A 17,786-nucleotide genomic window follows, 5' to 3' on the forward strand; every position below is an offset into this window, starting at 1 on the left:
GAAAATGGTGGTCTTTAGGTTTGTACATTACTCTTTACATAACTACCATCATAGGAAATTTATTCTAAATCTACCTAATGTTATTTAAAGTGCCGCAACCTGAAAAGAAGGTCCCTGAAAAGCGAAAACCACCACCACCACCACCTGCACCAAAAGAAGATATTAAACTGGCAAAAGAGCTACTTAAAGGTATAATCATCTGAAGCCATAAATAACAGTGGAAACTCAAAACATAATCTTTTAAAATTATACTGATGAATCTTGAAAAGCATGCTTTTGAACTATCATTTTGTGTCTTTTTTATTTCTTTTCTAATATACCATACTTAAATGGTGCGCCTCACTAATGCTCAGTTCCTCATGATTTTTTATCAGCGTTATGCCAAGGATATTTACATGGGTTCTTTTCGATAGCTACAGAAAAAAACCCCAATTTATTAAAACAATTTTAATCGAGTTAACACATTCTTCTATCCTTAACATAATTCTTCTCTCTTTAACATATTCTTATATGTGAAAAGAATCCCCAGCAATCATTTGCTGGTGTTATTATATGAACATGGGTTTCAGATAAATTGTGCTTCATACAGACCATCTGACTTTTTCTAAACAGTTAATCAGCAAGAATCTTTGCTTTGCAGCTTTTGTCCTTCTATTACATCAATACTATTAATGAGGTGTTTGGATTTTTTAGAAAACTCCTTTCTTTTTTGAGTCTAATGTGTGTTGTAAAATTCAAATAATTTTCTTTAAAGCTCCTGAAGCAAGGAAGAAAGTTGTGGCTGCAAAACCTGGTGAGCCTCCAAAACTGGAACCCCCACCTGCTAAAGGTACCTACCTAATATAAGGTTTATTTGCTTAAAATAAACCTCTCATGAGTCCAAAGTTGTAGTTCTTAGGATCTTCTTCTTTAATTTGCTCAAATATGTCAAAGCATTGTCTATGTTAGATTATGCTCAACAGTGCACCCCCATCTTGGGCATATATGTTTGTGTTATATTTATGTCCACTTTAACTGCCCATCATGCAATCCGTGAGATGCGAGAGTCAGAAACATAGAAGAATGAGAGAGTTTTTATGAGTTTTATCGCTTGTGTAGATGTTCACTTTGGTTTTCTACTTAGCTAGAAATAAAAAACAAAAAACTGTTTAAACATATACAGCATTGTTTTAACATACTTCATTTATTATTTTTCTGAAATGTAACGTATTCTTGTGAGAGGACACCTTCCAGAGATGGGAATGAATAATATATTGAGCAAGCCACTTCACAACCATGCCTTTGTATCATTCATATGTACTGCAGCTTAAGATAAACTAAGCAGCTAAACAGTGGACATTCCTTCTTAATGCTGTTCCAAATTTAGAGATTAAAGTGGATCCTTATGAATAGATACGTAACTTAAGCTTGTAGTGAAAGAGGACAAGGAAATAAAAATGTTACTATGATGATGACTCTTCTTGAATACATAACCTTTATAGTTTTCTCAAACCATACTTCTGTTGATTTGTATGAAAACTTTCTCTTATGTATAAATTTAGCTGTATGCAAATTATATAGAAAATATATTAAAACTATTGACTCCAGTATCAACAGTTTTACCTTTGATTTTAATATTCAGTAGTGAACTAGCATTTGATTTGTCTGTTTGGACAGGCTAGTTATTGGTTAGCTCTTACTACTGTTACGAACCTATAATAAAATCTGGAAAAATATTCTTTTAAGTGCCTGGACTTGTAAAGAAACCTCGCAGAGTAATTCCTGAGGTCACTCCCCCACCAAAAGAAGAAGTTGTTTTGAAAAGAGGTATAGTAACTTGGCTCTGTTTTAAAAACCCCGGCATTTTAACATTGTTCAGCATGTTCCCCTAAGTAAAATTGTTTTATGTATGTGGTATGGAAAATTACATGTTCAAATACTATCTGATATTTGTTTCTTGGGAAAAGCAGTTGTAGTTGCAGGGATGAAGGAGGGGCGAGGTGGCCTGAAAGTCTCTCAGATCCAAAGGATCTGTGATGAAAACAGGGCAGAACACTGAAAATCTAGTTCCCTATCTCTCTCTTCCATTTTCCTGATCTCTTTATACTAGAGTTGAGAGTTTTCCACTGTCTTCAGCTTCTGGACCCCTGTCCAGTGACAGTGTGAATGTTATTAAGGTTACATGTGTAGTCTATGTGTTCTCTTTTGTGGTTTTCTTAGAAGTACCACTCAGATCACAGAACCCCGCAGTACTATTGGACATCAGCCCCCTTTCCTGCAACCTCTGGGACATTCTGAATCATTTTGTGCTCAACTATTGCTTAGAAAAATGAAGCACTAATTCCAATTCTCTTCAAAATACCACAGAGGGATGATCCATGCCTGTGTACCTTGCAGCCAACCTTCAAATTTCAGACAAAATAATAAAATACAATATTCAGTTTTTCAGATGACCATGTCATTACATATCCAAGACAGAGAACTGAGAGGACAAAAATAAGTGAAATTAAGAAAATGGAGAACAGACATTATATAAATTTGAGCTCTTCAAATATAGTACTTGAGGATGTAGTCTTGTTCTCTCACTGAAGTCAATGGGAGTTTAATCTATAATCCTGCATTGCATCCCTAAAAATCATCTTTACCTACAGTTAATCATCCATAATTGCATCTAGCAATAAATAAGAGAATAAATATATAAGATATTACAAGAAATTTTATTCTATCATAGTCAGTTAACATTAAAGTCTTTCCTCTCAGATGGACTACTCTTAACAAAAATGTCTTTTTTCCTTAGATGACTTGAATTTTAAATTACTTTCAGGATAGTATATTGAATAGTTACACAAATCTTCCACTTCTATTGAGCTATATATTTTATTTTCCTGTTTCTTTATGATTGATGCTTTTAATCTTTGTCTTGTTCACTGTCTTATTATTTTGTTTGCCTGTGCTTTGAAAACTGAGATTTCTTTTCTTTTGAAGTTCTTAAAAAGAAACCTGAAGAGGAAGAACCTAAACCAGAAAAAGAGCCTAAACCAGAAGTTAAACCAGTACCTACACCAGTAGAAAAAATTAAGAAACCTGAAGGTACTACATTACTTTCAAATCTACTTATTAAATTATGAATTTTTTTTTAAAATCCCACTATTAAGTAGTATTCCCTTAAATTCAGGAATGAAACTGATATCTTGAAAGATGGCTTGCTTTGGCCTAACTGTGCAATTTAAATCTTAGCTGGAAGCACAACCGAGTTTGACATTCACATTTGGTTCTGAATTCTACATTTTGGGATTGTTTCTCAATCTTCATTGTGTATAGAAAATATATTACCAATATTTTATATAATACTGATAAAAATATAACTACAGCAAAAAATTGATCCAAGAATTCTTTTAGGTAACATTTTACCAATATGTGTCCTTTTACCCATTTATAGTTTCTAATTTATTCAAGTCTTATTCTAAAAAATACATGTTCCTAAACCTTCAGAACATCTGAAACTGTTTACATGTAAAAACAATGAAAACTTTTAAATACACTTGAGGGTATTCTATTTAGGGATTTAAGGTGTTTTAATGTATCTTACAAAATAAAAATATTGTTTTAAAGTCCCAGAAGTTCCTACGAAGAAAACTGAGATACCTGTCATAAAAAAAGAGGAGAAACTTGTGCCTGAACCACCAAAAGGTACAGATGTGTGGTGCTCTTTTTCCTTATTGCAGCAACTAAAGGATATTCAGTGCTGAATATCATGCTATATTAATACAATGCATTGCTGTCCTCCAGTCTGTCATGACTGCTGTGTCCTCATTAACCATTTTGCAATCTTCTGGATTTCTTCTTGTCTTTATTCTTCAATGTTTGAAAAGTTAATCTTTTTTCCATTGTTTCCAATCTTGCTTTACAAGACTTGGTTAATCTCAAGGTGATTTCTTGCTTTTTGGACAAATAAAATAGAAACCAATAAATTGTCTTTGTTTAGCCATCTCTGTGTTTTTGCTCCTAACTGCTAATGCTCAATGTGATTGCAAAAAATGTAAACTAACCTACTTGTAATTTCTGTGTTTGAAATGGCAGAAACTAAGCAAGCATCTGTCCCAGTTCCTGGGCCTGAACCTAAACCTGCAGTAGGTAAGAATTCTTTAGTTGTGAATACTGGTCAAGCCTTTCTTTTGTGTCTAGTTGTTTTTCATTCAGGGATTTCTCACTAAAAGGACATTCACAGAATTGTACAATACCAGGTTGAAAGGTGACTTCAAGGGTAATCTGGTCCAGCCTTTCTTGGCAAAACCACAGTCTAGACAAGATGACTCATCACCCTGTCCAGCTGAATCTCAAAAGTATCCACATAAAGGCCTTTAGAATTAATAAGACTAGAACTTCCATACCATCTACAAAACATTTTAAAGAACATCATACTGAAAGTAATGTATTAAAACTCTTTTTTTCCCCATACAGCTCTAAAATCTCCAAAACCAGCTGCAGAACCCGCACCTGCTGTTACTGCTCCAGTGGCAGCTCCGGTTGTTGGAAAGAAAGCAGGTATTTATGTGTATTCTATGCTATTGATAGGGTTTTTCTCTCTGACATGCCTAAATACTTTCGGTATAAAAAGAGTGAAGAGCTGTACAATAACTCATTCATTACAGGAAGATTTGAGGTCCTGTTCAAGGATCTTGTTATTCTAGGTACTGTCACCTAATTTAAAACAAAAACATCTCTGATACACTATGGAGACCAGTCTGTGCTCTTTTGTCTGGATGGTAATGTGTGTCTTTATTTGTTGTCCTAGTATGAAATTTGTGTATTCTGTTGTTTTCTCGGTGTTCCTTATGTCCTGATGTATGTTTTGTGAATCACATCTTGGATTTTCTGTGTAGAAAAAGAGAAGTTACACGTTTGTGAGCAATTGTTGTGTTGTTTGGTTTCCTGCTTTTGACATGTCATTGAAGCCCTGAGGAAAAGTGGCAGTGGTGTTGAAGAACTAGAGTATTGCTACTTTCATCTGCTATGCTTAGGACCATGGAATAAAGCCTGCTGTGGGAAAAAAAAAGAGCTGTGAAGGTTCCAGTTCCTCTGAAACACTCTGAGCCTGTGGTCCACCAGCAGAGCTGATGTACATTCCGCTCACCCACCATTCAAAGGACCTCATGTTACAGTAGAGCTCAGATCTTGGGCATTTGAGAAGCCAAATCATGAATGTCTCATGGCCATTGATCTGGTGATGTAGCCTGAAGTGGCAAAATTAACCTATTTTATGTCACTTACCAGACAGCTGTCATTTTCTGCTACTTTTAAGCTGCACTGGATTTAAATTGGTGATCTAACGAGACAATACTAATAGTGGTTTACTTGGGTTTTCTGTTCATGTGTGCCATTCTTACCTTTCTTTTGTGATTATGTTGTAAGTTTTCTGTTGTGTAGAGAAAAAGTGTTCTATGTTCATTTTATTTCAGGTATAGCTGGAAAATTTGTCTTAAAATATATTGTTCCCGATTCTTATTCTTATGGGTTTTAACTCTCTAAATTACCTATGAAACCTTTGTAGCTGCAGAAAAGCCTGATGAACCACCTGTACTAAAGCATAGAGATAAAATGCCCTCAGTGGAAGAAGAAAAGCCTGAGTCAATTGTGTTAAAGAAGACTTTGGTTGAGAAAAGCTTGCATGTAAAAGAGAAAGTAAGTCCTAAGGAGACAGTTCCGGCCATAGAGCCACTTGAGTATAAAATGTCACTGGAAACAGGTGATGGAATACTGAAGTCAGAGAGACATGAACAGGAGAAAGTATCTCTTAAATATTTCATCCTGGCTTCTGAAGAAGAGGAACCAGAAATGACACCTGTCGTTTCAAGAAAGACTACCCTTACAGGTGAGAAATTAGAAATTGAAATGGATCACATTACTTACACGAAGGATGAACTACCACTACTGGATGAGGAAGAGAAACTGACTTCTATAACATCTGAACATGCGGAAAGGGATTCTGGAGAAGAAAAGGAGGATGAAATTAAATTGCTTGTTCATAGGGAAGATGCCATAGAGAAAATCTCTGAAAAGTTTAGTGTTCTTCGTGAAGGAAAGATTCCTGGCCATGTGAAAGAAGAAGAAATTGAATCAACTTGTGTACCTAAACCCAGAAAGCCGTATCAGACCAAGGACCAGAAAGGACTTCTAGGAAAAGAAAAAAAATCAAAAATAAGTTTGCAACCTGAAAAATTTCACATTAAGGATAAAAGTTCACTTCTACAGGATATCATAGAGGCAGGCATAGTTGAAACTCCTCAGCTTAGAAATGTAAATGAGAGAGGAGATTTTACTCCAGAGAAATCTGACGTTTCTCTTGGAAAATCCATGAAGGAGCATGGCATACAAAGTAAAATTCAGAGGATGAAGCAATCTGGTAGCACAGTAGCTGAAGTTCCTATAGATGAGATTCTTAACAAAGAAGCAAAGAAAGTGGAAGATATTCAAGATGATGAGAAAGATAAGAATCTGGATTTAACATCAGCAGAAGTACATTCCTTAGACCTGTGTGAGGAGGCTGAGCCAGGATTGAGAAGAGATGTTGACCTAGAATACCCCATTGAGGATGAGGAGGTTCCCAGAGAAAAACCTCACACAATCTTTAAAATGTCTCTTAAGTCAGAAGTAGTAGAAACAAAAGCAAGAGAAAAATACTCTACAGAGAAAGAAGTTCACTGTGAGGAGGGTTTAGGACAATCATTGACTGAGAAAGCACTCCTAAGTGATAAAAAAACAGGCAAGAAGGTTATACCAGAGAAGGAAGAAAAAACTATCTTCAGCAAAATCAGACAGTCAAATGCCTCTAAAATTCTGCCTGTGGAAAAACAATTGGATACAGTGATGACAGAAGGAATGGAAAGTGAAGTTTCCATACATGAAAAAGGAGTCATATCTGAGTCAGTAAAGAAAGCTACTATTCAGCCACCACGAAGTCAAGATGAAAAACAATTTCAAGAAGTTCATACCATTCAGGATGAACATAAAGAAACACTAGCTCATAAAAGCAGAAAAGACAGAATTGAAGAAAAGCAATCTACAGAATGTATATCAGATGAAAAAACATCACCTGAACATGGCATTAGAAAAAGCGCATCTGGTACCATGAAAAAAGGGGAGGGAAAGCTTCCTGACAAATCATCATCAAGCAAAGGGATCCTTGCAAATGGAGAAGATAATTACTCCTCAAGCGTAGGTAAGATAATAACTTCTAAGAAAGCAGAAGGAGAGAAAGAATACCAGAAATCAGAGCCTGCTCACCTGACTGAGCAGGCCACTAGACTTTCAAGCAAGAATAAGAATTTGGATGCATCTGGAGAATCGTGTGAAGTTCTGGATGTTCCAGCAAAGTCTCATGCAAAGCGAGGTGAGGAAGACTGATGCCAAATTCTTCCACGAAGTGCTTGTACCATTTGCTTCAGGAGAGTACCACCTGCCATTGTGTTTTAGCTACACCATTCGCAATTCCATCAAGTCTGTCAGCTGGCTTTATTGGCATTCAGCCACTCTTGACGTCTTTGTCTTACCTGTCTGTACATACATCTCTGTGATCACTGTTCATTGTCTTACCCTTACACTTTTCTAAGACTTCATAAATCATTCTGTGTGCCATTGTCTTCTCAGGAAAACTCATACATTTTTTCCAGTGTTCATTTTTCCATCCACTGCATTTCATTCATATCATTCTCCCATTAAAAGTATCTTTTATATTTCCTTTCACAAAGAGATAACGAGAAGCAGCATAGTATGGATAATACTTTCAAAAGTCTGTGATGATTCATCACAAATTAGGTTACTAATAGAACATCCCTCACTCGTAAAAGTACCAGATTGTCCCAAAACATGTATTTGATTTACACAACTTATATTTTTGTGGCCTTCATTAGTAAAAGTGTGTGCTTTTTTTAAAAAAAAACAACCTCATATACTTTTAATAGGTACTTAAACTATTTCAGCTGACAGGTGGGTATTGATCAAGGGCCTAATCAAATCAAGTGTCAAGGAATGTCAGAATTCTACAAATTAATGGGCAGGACAACACATTAAGGAAATAGGACCTTCTAAACTGCCTGTTAGTCCCTACTGGTGAATTTGTCTTTCCCACGCTTCAAGATATTCCATTGAGATATAGACAGTATAAGTTCTATAAACATATGTTTATATCCTTTCCTCCCCTTTTACATGTAGGTAACTAAAGGAAGGAAAAATTTGATATGTAAAATAAATGCTTGTCTTAGTTTTAGTAAGTATGTTTATTTAACTGCATTCCTAATAATCTTGCTGTTCTGCTTCAGAGGCCAAGCCACCAAAAGAAGAAACTCCAAAGGGTATCAGTCCAGTCAAAGGTACGAGCAATACCTTGTCATGGTTTAACTTCAGCTGGCAATCAGGCCCCACACAGCAAGTCGTTCACTCCCCTATGGTGGGGGGGGGGAAAGAGAAAGAGAGTTAAAAGTGAGAAAACTCATGGGTTGAGCAAAAGCAGAGCACATAAGCAAAGCAAAATAGGAATTCATTCCCATGGGCAGGGACGTGTTCACCCACATGCAGGCCAGCAAGACTCCGTCCCTTGAAGGGCAAATGTCTTAATTCTGAATGCCCCCCACTTCCCTCTTCCCCTGCTTTATATACTGAGCATGACACCATATGGTATAGGATATCACTTTGGTCAGTTGGGATGAGCTTTCCTCGCTGTATCTCCTTCCAGTTTCTTGTGCACTCCCAGCCTACTCAGGGGTGGGGCAGTATGAGAAGCTGAAAAGGCCTTGACTCTGCAAGTGCCTCTCAGCAATCACAAAAACATCTCTGTATTTTCGGGACTGCTTTCAACACTAACCCAAAACATAGTCCCATACTAGCTACTTAGAAGACTATTAAATCTACCCCAACCAAAATCAGTATAGCCTACAATCAAAAGCAATTAATCAGGATTAGTTTATTCATTTCTGGATCTGAATTACAGCCAAGAAGACACCTTCACCAGCAGATGCAGAAAGAAGGAAACTCAGGCCAGGCAGCGGTGGTGAAAAACCTCCTGAAGAGCCTCCATTTACTTACCAACTCAAGGCTGTGCCACTGAAGTTTGTCAAGGAGATGAAAGATATAGTGCTAAAAGAAGCTGAGTCTGTTGGGTCTTCTGCAATCTTTGAAGTCCTTATTTCACCATCCACTGCAATTACCAGCTGGATGAAAGATGGAAGTAACATCCGAGAGAGCCCAAAACACAAGTTTATTGCTGATGGCAAAGATAGGAAGCTGCATATTATTGATGTCCAGCTGTCCGATGCTGGTGAATATACTTGTGTATTACGACTGGGGAACAAAGAGAAGACCTCTACAGCCAAACTTATTGTTGAAGGTATTCCCTGTTTCAGATTTATCAATAATTTAGGCTAGCTACTCCTCAAACTAGAACAGGTGCTTTGTAATTTTACAGTAGTTGGTAGACACATTCTTTTGTTTCCCTCGATCACTGCACATATTATATGCAGTATTTCTGCATCCCATGTTCTATATATAAAGGAGACAAATCAGAATAATTTGTTTCCCACAGAACTCCCAGTGCGGTTTGTGAAAACGCTTGAAGAAGAAGTGACTGTCGTTAAAACCCAGCCACTGTACTTAACATGTGAGCTTAACAAAGAAAGAAATGTGGTCTGGAGAAAGGATGGTAAAATCATTCAAGCCAAGCCTGGGAAATTTGCTCTGGGTGTTATTGGTTTGTCACATTCCCTCACAGTCGCAGATTCAGATGATTTTGATGCTGGCACTTACACTGTTACTGTGGAAGACTCTGAACTATCATGCTCATCTTGTGTTAGGGTAGTAGGTAAGCAACCAAAACCATGTTCTTTTTTCTCTGTAGGATATTTGGGCTGTTTTAAAATTACGAAATCCTTTTCTCATAGTCTTACATTGTAAGTGGACAGATAAGATTTTTACAGCTATTAAAACTTGCTGTAATACAAAATCTCTTAATTCTATTTCTTCTTTTTTTTTTTTTTTTGACATGTCTATTTGTAATAAAAGTCTGCTAAACTGTTTTCTTGTGTAACTTTTTGTCATGCAGAAGTTATAAGGGACTGGTTAGTAAAACCCATAAGAGACCAGCATGTTAAACCAAAAGGAACAGCTACTTTCAGCTGTGACATTGTCAAGGATACACCAAACATTAAATGGTTTAAAGGAGATGAGGAAATTCCTGCTGAGCCCACTGACAAGACAGAAATCTTGAAAGAAGGAAATAAAATTTTCCTGAAAATCAAGAATGCTGGTCCTGCTGATATTGGAGAATATGCAGTGGAAATTGAAGGTCGCAGATACCCAGCTAAGCTGACCCTTGGTGGTAAGGAAGCTTTTATTTGGATTATACTTAATCAGCTTGTAGGCCAATGTTAAAAAACGTCTAAATAAACAAACAGAAAAGGTAACCTTAATTATTATAAAGCTCTATCAAAACTTGACCTAATCATACAAGTGTTCATTTGTGCATTCTAGATCGTGAAGTTGAACTTCTGAAGCCATTAGAGGATGTTACAGTTTATGAGAAAGAGACAGCAAACTTTGATACAGAAATATCTGAAGATGATGTTCCTGGTGAATGGAAGCTGAAAGGAGAAGTCCTGAGACCTTCACCTGTAAGCATTCTTGAATTTTGTTACAAAATTTATTTAAGTTAAATACTGTGAACAGGTTCCTTGAATCTTTATGGTAAGACCTGTCATTGCTACTCACTCCAGAATATATGACTAAAAAATACTGATTCTCTAAGTAAGGATTATATCTTATAAAACTAAGTTTTGAAGGCCTTCCTTTTTTTAAGGTATTAGAGCACACAATTCAAGCAACAATAGAAATATCCTACATAGATTGTGGGAATGATTCTGACATTCTAAAGAAGTGTAGAATGCTGAAGAAATGTATTCCATTTCTTAATCATTGAGTGAAAGTTTTAACTTTCCTTGAAAAGCAATTTCATTCTTCCTACCTGACTCTTTACTGCATACACAATATTTATGAAAATCCCTTTATTAAAAACACCTAGCAGTAAGGCATTGTCATTACACTGGTATTTGTATTTAACGAAGTCTGTCATCTCTCCAGACATGTGAAATCAAAGCTGAAGGAGGAAAACGCTTCCTAACCTTACACAAAGTCAAATTAGAGCAAGCTGGCGAAGTCCTTTACCAGGCCTTTAATGCCGTCACTACAGCTATCCTGACAGTAAAAGGTACAATGCCCCATGGAGTGTGACACTAGCTTAGACAGACTTCACATGGAGCATATTACAAATGATGTGTTATGTTCTGCTTCCAGAAATCGAATTGGACTTTGCTGTGCCTCTAAAAGATGTCACTGTTCCCGAGAAGCGCCAAGCAAGGTTTGAATGTGTCCTTACCAGAGAGGCCAATGTTATATGGTCTAAGGGCACTGATATACTCAAGATTGGAGAAAAATTTGACATCATTGCAGATGGAAAGAAGCACATTCTTGTCATCAATGATTCACAGTTTGATGATGAGGGAGAATACACTGCTGAAGTTGATGGCAAGAAGAGCACAGCAAGACTGTTTGTGGAAGGCAAGTATATTCTCATGAACAAAAAATAAAAAAAGGGTGAAGAATATGTCCTTTAGAACTGCCTTAGCCTTTTTTCTGATTCTATTTATGTGTCTACATTACAGGTGTGAGGCTGAAGTTCATATCACCTCTACAGGATCAAACAGTAAAAGAAGGGGAAACAGCTCAGTTTCAGTTTGAGCTTTCTCATGAAGACATGCCTGTGAAATGGTACAAAAATGACAAGAGACTTCACACAAGCAGAACAGTTTTAATTACTTCAGAGGGCAAAGTTCATAAACTAGAAATAAGAGAAGTAACACTTGATGATATCTCAGAAATAAAGGCCGTAGTCAAGGACTTGAACACACAAGCCAACCTAAAAGTCTTAGGTAATTACATAAATAATTTGAAATGTGCTATAGAATGATTATTAACCATTTTTATTAGTAGAAAGTGAAAAAATATTGACATTTCAGTAAATTTATGTAACTAATTTATCTTATCCACTATGCCTTTTATAGAGGCCGATCCATATTTCACTGTGAAATTACAAGACTACAGTGCTGTAGAGAAAGATGATATTACTCTGGAGTGTGAACTTAGCAAAGATGTGCCAGTAAAATGGTACAAAGATGGTGAAGAACTAGTAGCTTCCAACAGAATTTCCATAAAAACAGATGGTTTGCGCCGTATTCTGAAGATCAAGAAGGCTGCAGAGAGTGATAAGGGTGTTTATGAGTGTGACTGTGGAACTGACAAGACAAGTGCCAATATCAGCGTTGAGTGTAAGTTATCAAATCTTTGCTAAGGGAAAGTACTGAAACCTTTGTAAACCAGTGTAGACAGATAGATGCTCTCTAGAGAGCAAGACCAGAAATGCCCCTGTAGAAAGCATACTGTTGTGATGAATGGCTGAAATATCTGGATTTAAAGTTGTTAAAAGTGGTTACAAGAGACAATGTATTTGACGGTATATAAATAGCTGTAACAAAGACAGTGATGATCAGTTAGTCTCTCTGCCCGTTTACAGTCAGGAAAAAAATACCAGTTTAGTTCACTGTAACAGATATCTGGGTTAATTATTAGGAAAAATATTCTTACCACAAATAACTAGATTTTCAGATATATTATAGAAGGAGCTTGTAGACTGCCACCTTGCATCTTTTTAGGAAGAGGTTAGATAAGCAGTTACTGGTCATAGCATTTGAATGCCCAAAAGAAGGAATAGGGAGAGAGTTGAGATCCCTTCCAGTATACATTTCTATGTTATACAATTTGTGAGTAAACAGATGTGAACTTGTGATTTTTTTTTTTTTTTAGCTCGCTTAGTTAAAGTGGAGCGCCCACTGTATGGAGTGGAAGTATTTGTTGGTGAAACAGCACGCTTTGAAATTGAAATTTCTGAGCCTGATGTCCATCCTGTATGGAAGCTAAAGGGAGAAACCCTAACACCTTCACCTGTAAGGTTTCTTCTTTATTTTTAGACCATAATTTAGGTAGAAAAATATGTTTAATAATAGTGTTTTCTCAGTGGCTTCTTAGAATATTCATATTTGGGGTGGGATGTGTGTTTCTTTATCACCAGGACTGTGAAATCATTGAAGATGGGAAGAAGCATATTCTTGTCCTTCATAACTGCAAACTTGATATGACTGGAGAAGTGTCTTTCCAAGCTGCCAATGCTAAAAGTGCTGCTAATCTGAAAGTGAAAGGTACAGTCTGCACTTGGCCAACATTTCCATGTGTATTTCAAGGCATGAGAACAAATCTAGTGTCAGAAAGCACTGTATGAAAGGAACTGAATGAGCTCTTCTTTGATTTCAGAACTGCCTCTTATCTTTATCACTCCACTAAGTGATGTGAAGGTCTTTGAGAAGGATGAAGCTAAGTTTGAATGTGAGGTATCCAGAGAACCCAAGACTTTCCGCTGGTTGAAAGGAACAGAAGAGATCACTCCTGATGAAAGAATTGAAATTATTTCAGACGGAACAAAGCATGCTCTGATTATTAAATCTGTTGCCTTTGAGGATGAAGTAAAATACACGTTTGAAGCTGAGGATAAACGAACAAGTGCCAAGCTAATTATTGAAGGTTTGTTAGACTTCTTCTTTCTCAGAAAGTTTTGCATCATAGTACTTATATAGTTTATATTGATAACATTATTGTTAATGACATGTTATGTTGGTATAGGTATCCGCCTGAAATTCCTTACTCCTCTCAAGGATGTAACAAAGAAGGAGAGAGAAACTGCAGAGTTCACTGTGGAACTCTCCCATGAAAACATCTCTGTGGCCTGGTTCAAGAATGACCAACGATTACATACCAGCAAAGTGGTTTCAATGACAGACGATGGCAAATTCCATACGCTCACAATCAAAGATCTTACTATTGATGATACTTCTCAGATTAAAGTAGAAGCTATGGGCAAATTCTCAGAAGCTAAACTCACTGTTCTTGGTAAGAATACCCAAAAGAATTTACCTGGTGAATATTATCAGAAGAGTTTTATTGATAAAATTAGCAATCAGAAAATCTTGTGGTCAGCCTAAAGGTAAATTATGATTTTGAAAATCTGACAATTTGGTTTTCTTCCTTGGGTGTCCATTTACCTATTCACAAAGGACGAATACACAGTAACTTTAAAATTTTATGCAAAGTTGCAAAGTTAGCTATTACATACTTAAAACAGGGCTCTGAAACTCCTCAAGCATCAAAAGAATGTTGTAAGTAATGCCCTGAATTGTTTCTTAGGTGTTCATTGTTTTCTTTTTTGTAACAGAACTGTGAAAAAGGACTATATTTAATCCTTCTTGCAGGACATAAACAGGAAATATATTTTATGGCAGAAACTAGTTGTTCTTTCTGCAAGACTAAAACTTCAGTCTGAAATATGTCTTAACTTTTGCTTGCAGAGGGAGACCCTTACTTCACTGGGAAGCTGCAGGATTACACTGCTGTAGAGAAAGATGAAGTAATCTTACAATGTGAAATCAGCAAAGCAGATGCCCCAGTGAAATGGATGAAGGACGGCAATCCAATTACTGCATCAAAGAATGTTGTTATTAAGGCTGATGGTAAAAAGAGAATCCTTATTCTCAAGAAAGCTTTGAAGAAAGACATTGGACAGTACACTTGTGACTGTGGTACTGATCAAACCTCTGCCAAACTTGATATTGAAGGTATGGTTATTCTAATGGGCTGCTCTGTAGAGATCTTTTGGGATCTGCTAGAGACAGAGGGAATCAATCACGTTTTTCTTCTCCAGACCGGGATATTGAGATTGTACGGCCACTATACAGTGTGGAGGTGATTGAGACAGAGACTGCCCGTTTTGACATTGAAATCTCTGAGGAAGGTGTCCATGGCAATTGGAAGCTAAAAGGAGAACCCCTGACTGAATCAGCCGTAAGCAAATATTTCAGGATATTTTTTATGTGTGTCTTAGCACGTTGCAGGGAGGTGGGGTATGAGGGAGAGGGTGACTGCAGAAACTAAATGTGATCTCTCTTTGCTTTCAGTAAGAGTCACTACGTTAGAAATAGTGGGTTTTTTAATTAATAGCTTTTTTAATGTAGTAAAAATGTAATTCAAAATAGCTAAGTAACAAATTATTTTACATAAAACAATACATTCTGCATTGCTAACAATACCTAACAATCATGTATCCAAAGTGCAAAGACCTTGTGTACTTTACTAAAACATAATGGCATTTGAAAATGCAAACTTTGGATTACATGCTTTTGCCTGTGGGTTTTGAGTTATACTTGGTTTAGATGTGGATCAGATTTCCAAACTCTTTTTCATTTCTGTGACAGTTAAAATTAGTGTAAAATGGTATAGGGCTTAATCAAATATTCTTAATTCCTTGGTGGAAGGATCTGGAAAATAAAGAAACAGTACAATCACAACTGGCAAAAATTTGGCTTCTATGTAATGGTACAAATGTGAATAATACACAAAAATCGGAAGTTCCGTGAAAATCAGTGTCTGGATAAAATAAGGAAAGGTCTTCTTGAGGAAAGGTCCCAGCACAAGCTTAGCAAGTTTTAGTTCCCTTGGGGGAACTAGGCCTCTGACTGGTCTACATATATATTAATATATTGGCTACTTAGTCAGCACACAAATGTGTTGAGTCTTGCCCTTTCTTCCTAGAGGAAACGGGCTGTATTAAGAAGAGGGTTGGAAAGGAAAGGCCTGTGAATGAATGTTTATAAGGTATATTTCATGTGGGCCTAAGAGTTGGTAATGGGGTAGAGGAAACCAGATGCATGGTATGAGGTGAAGTAGGGGCTCTTTCAGTGAGTAATACAAAATTTATTCAATTCTGTTTTTGCAGGAATGTGAAATCAAGGAGGAAGGAAAAAAGCACTTCCTTACACTGTACAATGTACGCTTAGATCAAGCTGGTGGAGTAGATTTCCAAGCAGCAAATGCCAAGTCTGGTGCTCACCTTCGAGTGAAACGTAAGTGTCTTTTAAACTGAATTAATTGATTAATTAAGTGAAAACATGGTGCTCGCTGCCTCTTTGGAAAGCGTGGAAAATCTCTATACTGTATTGAACCCACAGCAATCCTTTCCAGAACAGCAACTCAGGGATTAGTTACTCAGGTCATCTTAATTTTTTTTGTTAAGGATTGTCCTATGTGATTTTTAACCTTATGTAAAATTTATTCATATAGGAGAAGTAAAACTAAGGAAATGGCCTTGAAGGCTGCTCCATGGTCTGGCAACATACTCTGTTATGAAATCAAATATTGCAAGCAAAGGCTTTGCTGCATCAAAGTATCATATTAGCTGGAGAGGATAGGATAACAGTGATATCTGGGGGTAGGGTTAAGGGCTTGATGGACAGGGACAGACTACACAGTTGAAGACCACTTGTTTCCCACTCCAATCCTAGCCCTCGCTATTTTGGAAACACATACCTTATCTAGCAACAGGCATTCAAGACTTGGCAAGGAGACAGATGCACAGCAACTTTCCTGCTGACCTTGTTTAATTTAAAGAAACACGCTCTGCAAATAGGAAACTGTAGGTGACCAGCCCTCCCCTAAGAACCCAGGCTGGCCTCTTCTATTTAGGGAATTTAAAGAGCAGCATTGCAATGTCTGGCTCTCTTGAGGGAAGCCACCATGGAGATTAGTACGTAAGGGCAGAAGCTCTCTCTTGGGTAGAAGTGACTAATCTAAAAATTATGTCTTCTCCTTACCAAGCTCGAGTAATTGGCTTGCTGAGACCCCTCAAGGATGTAACAGTGACAGCTGGGGAATCAGCAACCTTCGATTGCGAACTCTCTTACGAGGGAATCCCAGTAGAATGGTTCCTGAAAGGAAAGAAACTGGAGCCCAGTGATAAGGTAAAGAAACTAAATTTACTTTTTCTCATGTTTCCTCCTCCTCCTTCTCTTTCAATTCTCTTCCCCTTTATTTCTTATTTATTCTCTGTCAGTTGAAGTACTAAGGCACAGCAATATTGTAGTGCTGGTATGCCAAATGCTAAATAATCCCTAAATCAGATACAACTATTTTTCCCAGAAATTCCAGTATTCTGGGATACTACTAGTATTTATTAAACAAAGGGAAACTAAGGTTCCAAAATACCAATCATTACAACAGTGATTTTCTACCTGATTCTGATGGAGACTCAGCCACAGGGATACTGCATAATTTTTGCTCAGGTTACCTGTGGTTACAGTGAGAGGATTTTGAAAGGTGCTTTCGGAAAAAGCCTTTTTTCCTTGTGAATGCTGAGTTGCAGTCCAATTCAACGTATAAGGGGATTAAGAGGATTCAAATTCCATTTCAGGCATTTGTTCTGGCTCTCCAGATAACTCTCTGGGCAGATTTGCTTGTCAAGCACTTCTCACTAGCTATTTTTAACCCTTCATCAAGTGCTGGCTCTTAACTCTGAGATCTGAGCAGCCTGGAATGCAGTCAATTTAATGTTTAAAAGTCAATGGTAGGGGAAATGAATAAAGAAACATAAATTAATACATTAAGAAATGGAAACGGATATTACTGGTTGTAAGACATCTTTTTAGCATACTAGGCCTAAAGAAAATCGTGCAAATTAAAGTAAAAGTTGGAAACCTCAGACAAAGTAAATTTACAAGGCATTGCACGACCTAGAAAAGTTTCAGAACCTGTAGTAATGCTGCTAATAATACTTTGGTACAGATTGCTATTTCTTTTAAATACAATATCTTTTAAATACAATATCT

The 17,786-nt window shown here is 36.9% G+C and overlaps 1 protein-coding gene across 1 annotated transcript in view; it reads left to right on the forward strand.

Annotated features, from left to right (window-relative positions):
* Positions 1-17,786, forward strand: part of LOC116446415 (titin-like) — a 245,290-nt gene that overhangs the window by 136,383 nt on the left and 91,121 nt on the right. The window contains 24 exon segments of the mRNA XM_032114190.1: positions 91-189; positions 755-829; positions 1,726-1,806; positions 2,965-3,069; positions 3,592-3,669; positions 4,060-4,113; positions 4,441-4,524; positions 8,298-8,348; positions 8,966-9,361; positions 9,557-9,832; positions 10,073-10,348; positions 10,501-10,640; positions 11,107-11,233; positions 11,320-11,583; positions 11,688-11,954; positions 12,087-12,350; positions 12,886-13,025; positions 13,151-13,277; positions 13,390-13,656; positions 13,756-14,022; positions 14,478-14,744; positions 14,831-14,970; positions 15,902-16,028; positions 16,780-16,922. Coding sequence (XP_031970081.1) covers positions 91-189; positions 755-829; positions 1,726-1,806; positions 2,965-3,069; positions 3,592-3,669; positions 4,060-4,113; positions 4,441-4,524; positions 8,298-8,348; positions 8,966-9,361; positions 9,557-9,832; positions 10,073-10,348; positions 10,501-10,640; positions 11,107-11,233; positions 11,320-11,583; positions 11,688-11,954; positions 12,087-12,350; positions 12,886-13,025; positions 13,151-13,277; positions 13,390-13,656; positions 13,756-14,022; positions 14,478-14,744; positions 14,831-14,970; positions 15,902-16,028; positions 16,780-16,922 — 4,115 coding nt within the window.

Source organism: Corvus moneduloides, chromosome 7, assembly GCF_009650955.1.
Source record: "Corvus moneduloides isolate bCorMon1 chromosome 7, bCorMon1.pri, whole genome shotgun sequence".
Taxonomy (NCBI): domain Eukaryota; kingdom Metazoa; phylum Chordata; class Aves; order Passeriformes; family Corvidae; genus Corvus; species Corvus moneduloides.